Source organism: Aquarana catesbeiana, linkage group LG02 (assembly GCF_042186555.1).
Source record: "Aquarana catesbeiana isolate 2022-GZ linkage group LG02, ASM4218655v1, whole genome shotgun sequence".
Lineage (NCBI taxonomy): Eukaryota > Metazoa > Chordata > Amphibia > Anura > Ranidae > Aquarana > Aquarana catesbeiana.
The window spans coordinates 58,362,797-58,375,852 of NC_133325.1; the positions used below are offsets into that span (position 1 = coordinate 58,362,797).

The 13,056-nt window shown below is 44.6% G+C and overlaps 1 protein-coding gene across 1 annotated transcript in view; it reads left to right on the forward strand.

The window, feature by feature from the left end:
- Window positions 1-13,056, forward strand: part of TMEM135 (transmembrane protein 135) — a 523,462-nt gene that overhangs the window by 289,279 nt on the left and 221,127 nt on the right. Inside the window, exon 5 of the mRNA XM_073612956.1 lies at window positions 9,177-9,242. Coding sequence (XP_073469057.1) covers window positions 9,177-9,242 — 66 coding nt within the window. The remainder of the gene's footprint in view (window positions 1-9,176; window positions 9,243-13,056) is intronic.

Below are 13,056 nucleotides of genomic sequence, written 5' to 3' on the forward strand. Positions count from 1 at the left end.
GTTAACCTGTTGTTACTGTGCTGTTATGAACACCTTCTGGTGTGCTCTAGTAGACTCAGACCCTTGTATGTGCTCCATGACCCAACATGCACCCCTTGAGTACCTTCAGACCAGGCTTTGTGCGGTTAATGACTTTTTACTAAATGTTCAGCATGATAAACACAACATAGCAGAATGTCCTTTTCCTATCTAACACGAACAGTGGCTGCCCCAAGATACCTGCATAGGTAAAGTCCTTGTCGGTGAAGTCCATTGCTGGCACAACTCGATTGGGGAAGTTCATGACTCGGGTGTATTCTGAAGGCTGATGTACCGTAGATGAACTACAAGTCTCAGCATGTCCTGAAAGGTTCCTGTCCATTGGCCTGCTCACCCACACTCTCTTAAGTCCCGAACCTATGACTTTTTATTTGTCACAGGAGAGGAGGCTGGACTCCAAAAGCCCACGAATGTGAGCAGAAATGTCAAGCAGAGTTATCTTCTTCTCCCCTTAACCTGGGAAGCCACACTAGTCTGGCTAACATGAATACAGTAGGCAACTTGCCTTCAAGTGTAAGCGGAAACATAACAGAAGCTCTACGACTTACGGCGCAAATTAAAACCCGGTTTTAAAAAGGCTGGATTGACACACAGCAAGGGTAACTGGCTACTAACCCTTCTAATACCTTTCAGTGATGGTTGGAAAAAATAGTGCAGGTCCCATTTTAAGTCATGAATCTATCCATGACCGCCGCAGCCACCCCCTATTCATGCATTTGGCCCCTTTCAGGACGCCTGGCGTGTGAATTACAGCGGTGGGAGTGTTTTTTGAAGCACCCGATTAGAGCCATAGGCTCTAATAGGCTTCAAAACAGGGTGGACTCAGAGCGCAGAGCATTGCGCTCGGAGCCCATCCAGGTGTATTAGAAAAGCAAATTAATATTAGCTTTTCTAACAGTGAACCGCCTCTCCGCCAATCAGGATATGTGGTTCTGGTACCCATCACCTGATTGGCTGAAAGGACAGACAATCCTATTGGACGCCTAGCAGGAAGAATGTAGAGATGAATGACAGAAGCATGGAGGACACAGGAGCCGCCGCCTGACTCGCAGCTCGCTGCTGCCTGACCCGCTGCCTGTCCAACAGCTCGCCGCCGTCACCTGCTGCCTGAGCCGCCACCAAGATGGGATAAGTGGCGATCAGACAGCGGGCGGGCGGGGGTGCTGGTTAAATGCAGCCGGGGGGGGGGGGGTCACAGTGGCTGCAATTGATGGGTACAGTGCTTGAATTTGATGGGCACAGTGGCTGCAATTGATGGGCACAGTGGCTGCAATTGATGGGCACAGTGGCTGCAATTGATGGGCACAGTGGCTGCAATTGATGGGCACACTGGCTGCAATTGATGTTTTTTTCCAGAATTTTTCAGTTTGTTTGCGCCCCCCAAAAAAAATTTTGAGCACCAGCCGCCACTGCTATAGTGCAATTCACAAAAGTGTCTGCTTAAAAAAGCAGCACACAGCAACAGGAGTAATGACATAAAATAAAGAACGTTTCGCCAAGCGGTCCTGAACTTTGAGAGCGGTTTGTTTACATTTTAATAAATTCTCAATAATTAGCAGCACATGCCTAGCTGGTTCAATTGTACTTTTACTCTGACACTCCCTGGAAACTGGTATTGTTGCTACTGAGTGGTGTAATGTGGACCAGTAGCACGTCATAAATCAGTTAAATACGTTTCAGAGACAGAGAACAATGCAATTAAAAAAAAAATGTTTCCCAACTGTGTTTTCTTCTATTTACTGAACACGTAGCTAACAGTAGCTAGTTGGGACATCTGTGTTGTATATAATCTTCAGTGATTCCAGAACTCTGCTGCTTCATATATGCATGTGTGAATGATGATGGTATCTGGGAACATTTGGTTTCACTAATTTTCCTAAATGTGGAATACACTGATGGAAATCTGCTCTAATACATCTGAAGCATGAGATTCCTTCTGTTGTGAGGCTGAGGTGCAACAAATCGCAGAGTTGTGGACAGGGTGCCATGATTAAGGCCTAACGGCTGAAACATGTTGCCTTCTTCTGGCTGGTTTTTCCCCACTATTTGAAATAAAGTTTTGATGCATTTTTAGAAAATTCTTGTGGCACTCACCTTTTCACTGACTATATGGAGGTTGAAGAGAACTTTTCAGGTCGAGTGCCCTGTTAGAAGTGGATGATCATTACCTGAGAGGTGGAAGTCCAGACACACTTGTTTCCAGTTGAACAGGGACTAAATACAAAGAAAAAAAAAAATTAAAAAAGTTGATCCTTTCAAAAATCTTGTGAGCTCATAACCTGCTTTTCTGTCTGTGATAATGGGCGGGTTTAAAATGGTGCCTAATGTATTGTTTTAAAACATAGATGCCCCTTTAAGATGGTGTAAACACTGAACCGTAAAAAAAAATCAAATGTAAAGGTGTTGGCGCTAAAAACATACAAAATAAATGTGAACAATATTATAAGAAAGCAAATGGTGATTGAAAAAGCAAATAACTATATAAAGTCCAAAATGACAATCCCAACACCATAAATAAATTAATCAATTTCTGGTTTGATGTTCCTTCAAATAAAAGCTTCACCATGAGTACTTATGAGGTAGATGGCAACTCACCAAAGGTGTCTGACCACTTTTTACAGTAGGTCAAAATGCGCTTATATTGAATGGACCAGAGGAATCCCAGGTAGGCATCTCTCCACTACCTGATGATGCCAGTATAGTGAAACGTACGTAGAAGTGCAAACTCTTCACTTCCGGGTCCTCAATGTGACATCCTTTTGGCATATCCAGAACGAGGCGTGGACCGCACGCTGCCTCGATTCCGATATATCCACCAGCACATGCTGTAGACACCTTAAAGTGATTGTAAAGGCTTTTTTTTAAATTTTATTTTGCACAGAGTGGCCCCGATTATCCTCTTCTTGGGTCCCCCGGCGGTGCTATCAGCTCCTCCCTGCATCGTATAACCCCCTAGGAGAAGCGCTCTCCCGGGGGGGGGGGTTACCTTGCGGGCACGCTCCTGAGTCCAGCATTTGCATGCATAGACACAGAATACCGGACTCGGCCCCGCGCCTGCGTCATTGGATTTGATTGACAGCAGCAGGAGCCAATGGCTGTGCTGCTATCAATCTATCCAATCAAGAGCAGAGAACCCCGGGCAGAGAGGTCCAGCGCATCTCCACCGAGGGATCGAAGGGCTCAGGTGAGTAAAACTGGGGGGCTGGGGGGCCGGTCACTGTAAGAAGTTTTTTCACCTTAATGCATGAGATGCATTAAGGTGAAAAAAAAACACGAGGGTTTACAACCCCTTTAATGCTGGGCATAGCACAGTCACATGTGAGTGCAAAATATTTTGTTACCCTTTTAAACATTTTTTATTAAAACTTACTACACCATAATGCCCCGTACACACGGTCGGATTTTCCGACGGAAAATGTGTGATAGGACCTTGTTGTCGGAAATTCCGACCGTGTGTAGGCTCCATCACACATTTTCCATCGGATTTTCCGACACACAAAGTTTGAGAGCAGGATATAAAATTTTCCGACAACAAAATCCGTTGTCGGAAATTCCGATCGTGTGTACACAAATCCGACGGACAAAGTGCCACGCATGCTCAGAATAAATAAAGAGATGAAAGCTATTGGCCACTGCCCCGTTTATAGTCCCGACGTACGTGTTTTACGTCACCGCGTTCAGAACGATCGGATTTTCCGACAACTTTGTGTGACCGTGTGTATGCAAGACAAGTTTGAGCCAACATCCGTCGGAAAAAATCCTAGGATTTTGTTGTCGGAATGTCCGAACAAAGTCCGACCGTGTGTACGGGGCATAAGAGTTATTCCTGTGTGTCCTTGGTGGAGTCTGTTTTCTTATCCCCAGCCGCCATTTGGAGGGGGTCACTTGGTGGAGGGATGCCTACCTGGGATTCCTCTGGTCCATTCAATCAAAGCACTTTTTTTTTTTTTTTTTTTTTTTTTATAATTACATTTTTATTCATTTTCACAGTTATACAAAAGATGAATAACATATATCATCAATACAAAGTTAGTACAAGTGCTGATATTCATTCTCTATAGTACACAACTTAACTTTCATTGAGTTTCTGCATACATATCAACTGGTATTTTTCAACTGGTGGGTCCATCCCTCTACCCCGGTCACCCCAATGGGACCTAGATGCGACCAGGCGAGGGGTGCCTTCAAAAATGTTAGTTGCTTCTCTATTTATTGCCATCAATACAGCTCGCATTGAGAAGCTGTGTGAATTAATAACAACATGTAACTCCAACTTCTTCTTCTTTTGTTTTAAAAGAAAATACCTACTGTAAAAAGTGGTCAGACACCTTTGGTGAGTTGCCATCTACCTCATGAGCACTTATGGTGAAGCTATTATTTGAAGGAAGATCAAACTAGAAGATTTCATTCATTTATTTATGGTGTTGGGATTGTCAGTTTGGAATATATATATATATATATATATATATATATATATATATATGTGTATTTGCTTTCTTATAATATTGTACACATTTATTTTGTATGTTTTTTTATGCTTTTCTGTCTACCTCTTCTGACTGTTATTAGTTAGAAATGTTCCCAGCCCTCTTTGTGGACTACAGAACCCCTCCTATCTATGCTTGTTCAAGGGGGGCAATTCTACTCCTTCATAGATACAGTACAGCGCGGGAATGGTGTCACTCTAGGGCAGGAATTGTATTATTGCCAGTATCGCCAGGTGAAAATAAAGAAAAAAAGCTATAAAACATAAAAAAGTAAACAAGTGCAATCACCACATCTGAGCACATGTCAATATATTACATTTTTGTCTTTGCATTTCGATACGGTTTAAACCTGTGTGTTTTATGTATAGAAAATTGGATTGATCTGCAAACTATTTCCATTGTTCCATTCGTGGAAACTCAACTGCCTTGTCCAGGTCTGTTTTGTTTGCATACCAGAAAAGCGATCGCTTGGAAGCTTAAGATTGGCAATTAGCAAATAGCTGCAGGTGGCCGGCTCAGGCCATGTACTCCCTCCTCACCATTGTAAAGCCAAGCTTGTAGTTTTAATCTTCTTAGCAGCACTCCACACATGAAGAGAAGAGGTCCTAACAAGAAACGCAAGAGGCCAAACCTACAAGCGCTGGAAATTTGCTGTCTGTCATGAATGGATTTGACATCTGGCGGTTTCTGGGGTGCTGGAGAGGAGAATTAAAAAAGATCTCTCAGTAGTCAAGGTGAAAGGAAGGTTATACACCCCAGTGGTTTTCTATAGGCATAAAGCAAGCCGGCCGTATTGACAGAGTACTCAATTTGACTGAAACATCCTTAAAATGTTGGTGGGAAGAGCTGATGAAAGGAGTTCATTCTGATCTACATGAAAGGTTGCAGCAGGCTCTCACATTCCCCCCCTTGTGTTTTCAGGAGCCATGTAATAGAATCACATCTTAAGAAAGAAGACATACCGCTTAATACTTAACCGCAACATTGTCGTACCGACTGGTAAAACATGCCCAGGGACAAATAGCTACATAAATTGCAGCCAAATTATCTGCTTACCCAGACCATTTCCGCAAGACAAAAGAAGGGAATTCTTCTCTGTTTCTTTTAGAGACGTTTTATCAACTGCAAAGAGCTTGCCATAATAGAAGATGCTTCTTTATCTGCAGAGCTTTAAAGCCCAATTGAAGTGCCACACTATAATCTCTTTCTAGCCCTCAACCCCCCCATGATTTTTGCTTTGAAATACCTCAAAATATTTTTTTTTCTCTGAAATTTCTCTATGCTGGCAGAGCTGAGTAACATACAAGAAAAAGACAATTCCATAGCTCAACTCACCAACCAGTCTGCTGACCAACCAAATTTACCTGTCTAACCGTATGTTAAAAGCAGGGGTTTAGTTAGCACACATTTGCAAACGCATGTGAAAGCTGCAAGGCCTCGTCAAGGCACCCTGTATTACTTGCAGTCCTAACACTACAAAATTTATAAGTGTCTCCACAGTGGAAGCACATGCATTGAATGGATAGGTGTGAGACAGGTGAGCCAGGAGGCCGCCCTAGCCCCCTTAAAGGGACAGGAGAACACTCGACACCCAGCAAGAGCACAATGGCAGCAAAGGTGTCCAGTGTCCCCGACCCACGTATACTAACAGTAACAAAATAATGGCCACCGCCCACACCCATAACTGGCCTTCACAGTAAGGAGCACATGGAGGGCATATACATACAAGAAAAAGACAATTCCATAGCTCAACTCACCAACCAGTCTGCTGACCAACCAAATTTACCTGTCTAACCGTATGTTAAAAGCAGGGGTTTAGTTAGCACACATTTGCAAACGCATGTGAAAGCTGCAAGGCCTCGTCAAGGCACCCTGTATTACTTGCAGTCCTAACACTACAAAATTTATAAGTGTCTCCACAGTGGAAGCACATGCATTGAATGGATAGGTGTGAGACAGGTGAGCCAGGAGGCCGCCCTAGCCCCCTTAAAGGGACAGGAGAACACTGGACACCCAGCAAGAGCACAATGGCAGCAAAGGTGTCCAGTGTCCCCGACCCACATATACTAACAGTAACAAAATAATGGCCACCGCTCACACCCATAACTGGCCTTCACAGTAAGGAGCACATGGAGGGCATATACATACAATTGAGTAACAGCCACACCCCTCAGTATGTGTCCTTACACAGACTTGCATTGCAGAGGGAGAGGTGGCACATCAGACTGGTTTTTATTAAATGCTTTTTCTTTTTTTTTTTTGCTATGCTTCATATGCGATATAAACACCTCATAAACCTTGTTCACACAAACATACTTGACAGCAGTCTACGTTCACGGCCATGCATCCTCAAGCGCACGGCTGTCATATTGGGAGCAGCAGCCATGTCTGTGCAGCCACTACATCCCAATCAACATGAATAGGACTGCCTGCACGGGGATGCACGGAACACCTGCAAGCAAACACGGGCCTTGCATGGGCATATGCTATAGTACGCCTGTGTGAACAAGGCCTTAGAATGCATTTAAGGTGGTTGTAACGGCTGAAGGTTTTTACCTTCATGCATTCTATGCATGAAGGTAAAAAACCTTCTGTGTGCTGCTCCACCCACAGCCCCCCTAAGACTCACCTGAGCCCCCCTCTCGATCCAGCGATGTGCACGAGAGCCTCGGCTGTCCTGGGACACCCTCTCCTCATTGGCTGAGACAGTAGCGGGAGCCATTGACTCCCACTACTATCAATGACAGCCAGTGAGCCAATGAGGAGAGACTGGAGGGGCTGGGCTAAACCTTGGCTCTATGTGCCTTATGGATGCATAGAGCAGGGCTTTGGAGCAGCTTGCTATTGGGGGCTCACTGGTCAAGAGAGAGGAGCCAGGAGCACCGGCGGGGGAACCTAAGAAGAAGAGGATTGGGGCTGCTCTGTGCAAGAGCTTCCCATTTAATCAGGGAAGTAATTGTGTCCTAAGCGTGGTCGGTGAAGAAGTCTGATATAGCTTGTGTTAAGCCCCTTTCACACGAGAGGTCAGATTGGGCTGCCTGTCCATTTTTCAGGTGGACCTGATTGGACCCTCTATTCTCCTCTATGGGCAGTCGGATGTAAATGGACTTGTGTCCGTTTACACCCAACTACCTCAGATCTGATCCAGCAAAAGCAAAGCGAAGGGCATTCGTTCTCCATTTCGCCGGGTCGGATCCGAGGGCAGTTGGGTGTAAATGGACAGCTGGTCCATTTACATCTGACTGCCCATAGAGCAGAGTGAGCTTTGTCCGTGTCGGCTCTGCATAATTGGAGCATCATCTGGCAGCTCCGCTCAGCTCAGGGGATCAGCAGGCAGATCCCTTGCTGAGGAAGAAACAGATCCAAAAGGGGCCTTATTGCTACTTGGGTGGGTAAATCTTCCAGGAGCTTCTCGTTCCGCCTCCTGTAGGAGAATAGTTATGAGATGTTAGGCTGTGATCTTAAAGTCAGTAGGGTAAGTGGTCAGACCACATTTATGTCCCTATATAGAACTGGGGTTGTCACTGTCAGCTAAGGACACAGTTGGAAGGTAAGTGATAATCAATTCTGTTATTAGAGAAGTATGTCTGTGAGTGACAGGAATAATCTCTATTTGAAGGGTGCAATGTGTGGTACATCTGCCCGTGGTGCCCATTGAGTTGCACAGTCTTATTTAGATACCATGTACAACTGCTGCAATAGGAAAGTTGCGATAAGACTATGAACATGGAGGATGTTATGGGAGAAATAGGGCCAAAGTTCTGTGACCTGTTTTCAGCCGAAAGCGGGCAGTCTGCTGTCTGCTGATGTCACTCAACCGGTCCATGCTTTAGAGAGATCCTGACTTTAATGTCGGGATCCACCCAGATGCATGGACAGCATCTGGCTCAGCCTCTCACTGAGCCTCTGAGAGCCTGAGTCAGCCTCTCCCATCCCTTGCACAGTATGGTGCTCTAGTGAGCAATGAAGGGGCTCTTCAATGAGCAGAGAGCCAGTGACTGTCAATCCCTGGCTCTCTGCTCATTGAAGAGAAGCGGTCTTTGATCGCTTCCAATGTCGGGCTTAAAGGCCACAGGGGCCTGATGCTGCATCCACATAGGTGAGTATTAATGTTTGATTTTTTTTTTAGTTTTCTGTACTTCTTTTTTAATACACTGTCTGTATATTTGTAACTCTACTTTGGCTTTAAACCAGACGTAAGCACTTATAATATAACCAAAAGCAAAACATTTTTTTTTTTTAAATTGAATCGAGTGGTCCACAGAACCATTGTAAGGTTTTTTTTCTGTTTGTGTCCCCATTAGGGACATTCTCTCTCTCTAATTGGCATCATTACCAATGTCATGGGAATAAAAGCGAGGATAATTCTGAATTTTGATTTGCTGCCAGAACAGGAGTAGAGTGGAAATCTGCCAGTGGGAACACATGTTCCCATGACAGGTCTAAGAGGGCATTTCCCTCACATTAGAAAGATATCTTCTCACTTCCTGTTCATGCAGCTGTTAAATTATCAGTCCTAGTCATTGGCTTGAAGTGCCTGCTGGCTTCTAGAGGGGTGCAGGTAGCCCAAGCCTTTGCTGCGTTGTTACAAGAAGCTTTTCAATTGAGTTACATTGAATACTGAAATTTTTGTCCTTTATTTGTGTGCAGGCCACAGAGACGTTGTTCCGTATGGGAGTCACCAGAGGCTATCTAAAGCCTATCAGACATGGAGAGGTAAGCCTTTTTATGGTGATTTCATACATCATTTGTATATTCACATCCATAATTGGATCTAAAATGCTCATTGTGCTGCAATTCTGTCCATATTTTGCAAGAGAGTGCTTTATGTGGTATGAACCTGAATCTTTTGCAACCAACTTCATTGCTAAAACATCACCCTCTGATGTCATTACATTCAACGTGAACACTGCATAGTCCTACTTGTTCCCCTGGAGGCTGTTGAATATCGGCAGATCCATAGCACCTAGCTAAACAGTTGTAGCTCTTTTTGAAGTAGAGTTTTAAATAAATGAACAAACTACTGGAAGTGTTTGTTGCTATATAGAAGTGGTCTCCAAACCCCTAAATGCCCTGGGGTTGGATGTGGCCCTTTGCTTGCCGTTACTCGGCCCTTGGGGCACTATTCCTACAGCTGACACCAACAATGGGGGCATAATTCTTGCCACTCACATCAACAGTGGGGCACTATTCCTCCCACTGACACCAAGGATTCCTCCCACTAAAGAATGTGGTATTGTTTACTCCCTAAGACACCAGGACATTTTCTACTCCCACTGGCCACAGTCTGGCCCCCTAAAGGACAGTAAATTGGTCCCTTGCTTAGTGTGCACCCCAAAGCTCAAACACACATGCCTTTCTCTGCACCCTCAGCTGCATGGGGCAGTCAATGAATGGGAAGTGCTCTGTGCTAAGTGGCTTCCTATTCATCCAAAAACTGAAGCATAGTACACACAGTTTACTACGCTTCAGTTATGAATGGACACAGTGAGTGAGTGTGTTCAATTAGAAAAAGAAGGGGGCCAGTAAATTACATATTTACTAGCACCTTCCCCTGCCACCCATCCTAAAACATCCTGCAGCAGTGCAGCAGCCGGGGGGGGCAGCAACATTGTCGGGGGGGGGGGGGGGTGGATCAACAAGGGGGGAAAGCGTGGAAAGTAGGGGGAATTGTCAACACAAGCCCATGCACACTTGGTACACCCCCTGTGCACGCCTATGCCTGCTACAAAGTCTTTATGTCCACCATCTACAGAAGGGGCTCTTACCATTATTACCATTACGGACCCTCAGTGGTTTACCCAATGTGCCCCTATGCCCTCTTCACCAGTCTGTAAAAATCATCATCATTGCCAGTGCTATAAGGTACCAGTATGACATTAATAAGACATATTTATATATAAAGGGCAAATCACAAATTTGTATGGTAGATACAGCTAGTTAGATTTTTGCTGTTGCTTTGGTGCAATCAAAACATGGAATGGAGAGCCAGTTACCAATAATGTTCCTCAAATGTCATCAGACACATCAAATCGATTTTTCCTTTTTGACTTCAGGTTCAATAATGCAGAATCATGTTTAATTTTTTAAAAATGATATAGAGGTTCGGTGCTATACCCCCCTCGTGTGGTTCCTGTTCCTCCAAAGAGTATGGATCCCCCAATTTTACAACCCTTGATCTCAAGTGTTTCACTGCTTATCCCAAATGGTAGTTTAAAGGAAAAATATTAATGAAAAAACAACAATATTAATAACTAATATGTATTTTTTTGTAGTATCTATATATTTTTGGGCTACAGGACCAGAGTTGGTGGCAAGCATAGTTATTTACCTTCAAGTTAACCCTTTTTAGGACCTCCCAGCACATGTGCGGCTGCAAAAGTGTGGGTTTTAATGGCCACACGTGTCACCAGGCGGTCAATGTTTATATGCTGAGAGCGTGCTCCCAATACAAAGACCGGGTTGTTGCAGACAGCTCTCAGTCCAGACTAAAGATTGGTAGCCGGCTGGGCTGGCTTCCGATCTTGGGACCACTGTGACAGTGGTCATATAATTGCCAATCTTCCAGCCCTCGTGGGTGGGAAGGGGTTAAAATCACCTATCGGTGGTGTCACTAATGTGTGTATTAAAGGTGCCAGTATGTTTGAAATAAACTATACAATGGGCCTATAGCACTTTTGAACTCTGACCTGAATATCTTTACCAAACTCCTCTCTATACGCCTGAATGGGATTTTACCTTCTTTAATTCACAAAGATCAGGTGAGCTTTGTCCCTCTCCGTCAGGCGGGAGACAACACAAGAAAGGTCATAGATTTAATTGATGTGACAAACAGGGATGGTCTGGAGTCCTTAGTCCTTCGTCTTGACGTGGAAAAGACCTTCGACCGCCTTATCAGCACCATTACCTTTTGAGAGCATTGTATTGGAGGGATCAGCACGCCGAGGTTGGATCGCTGACATATACCGGCTACTTAACCCCTACTCTATACCAAATCGGGTTAAAACATGCCTATATGCTATGCTAGGAAAAGATACTAGGAGAAGAAATCCCAGCGATGACGTGGCAGACGATCTGGTCCCAGGCGGCCAAGAGCTCCTATTGTACGCTTTACAAGAAAAATGCGTACAAAATCCTTTATTTTTGGTACTTGACACCGGACATACTCAACGTAAACTATCCCTCTAGCTCTGATCGGTGTTGGCGCTGTCAGGGGGACAAAGGTACCCTCTACCATATTTACTGGAGTTGCCCCATGATAGTGCCCTTCTGGACTAAGACGCAGCAATTATTGTCCCGCCTCTTTGAGGTTCAGTTCCCTATGATGCCAAAATTCTTCTAACTTGGGGTGTTACTGCTACAAATTGCCAAACCATCAAAGAAGCTACTTGGATACATCCTTACAGCCGCACCATGGCTGGTTGCCCTCAACTGGAAGCTGCGCTCACCACCCTCCCAGGACGCTCTGTACGCCAGAATAAGAAATAAAAGACGTGGAGCTAATGGAAAAAATGACAGCTCGATTACAAGATAGGCTGGAAATGCACGATAGGGTCTGGGAGGTGTGGCATCGCCAGCAGGACCCGCCCTGAGCCGATGGTTGAGCTACTACTTTACTTTCCCTCTTCTCCTTTATTTTCTTACTCTCTCAACTCTCTCTTTTCCCTCCTTCCCTTCTACTTTCTCTTTTATGTTTTTCTCACATTCGATAGGCTTTCGTCTAGCTTATGTCAAACCTCAGTTATCATTTAACAGTCCGTAGTATGACTTGGCAACGATCTCGCACCACTTATGGCTAAAATGTCTGTACTTGCTATAGTCCTGTTTTAGTGATGCCCGGAATTCACTGTGTTTTGTTTTTGTTCTTTTACCTGCTGAGATAACTAAAAAAAATGTTATTTGGAAAAAAAAAGAAATAAACTATACAGTTTATCACAGACCTGGTGGATGAGCTTGACTCGTTGAGGAAGACTTCTCTTACACCTCTGGCTCAGGGCCCCTTTAGAATGAACGGGTGGCATGAGATGCTGGTAGTAGAGACCAGGTGTCAAGTCAGAGCAGATGTAACCATCAAAAAAACACAGCAGGGTGCGGGGTAACTGGCTGGTGGCAGCAGATGAGCAGCAGGCTGGAACAGGCACGTGCTGGTTGGCAACAGGCAGGTGGTGAGCAGGCACTGGCTGGTAGCAGACAGATGAGAAGCAGGCACTGGCTGGCAGCATTCAGCTGCTGAGCAGGTACTGGCTGGTAGCAGGTAGGTGCACAAAGTGGCTTGTTAGGCAGCATGTGGAGAAACACCGGAGTCAGACGAGCCAGGTCAAAAATTGGTACTTGTATAATATGCAAGTGCATAGACAGGAGTATGTATATATACACAGTAAAACCTTGGTTTGAGAGTAACTTGTTTGAGAGCGTTTTGCAAGACAAGCACATTTTTAAATAAATTTTGACTTGATATACAAGCGATGTCTTGATATACAAGTAGTGTCATGTCACAACTGAGTATAAAGGAGAAGAGGGGCGCCTCTAA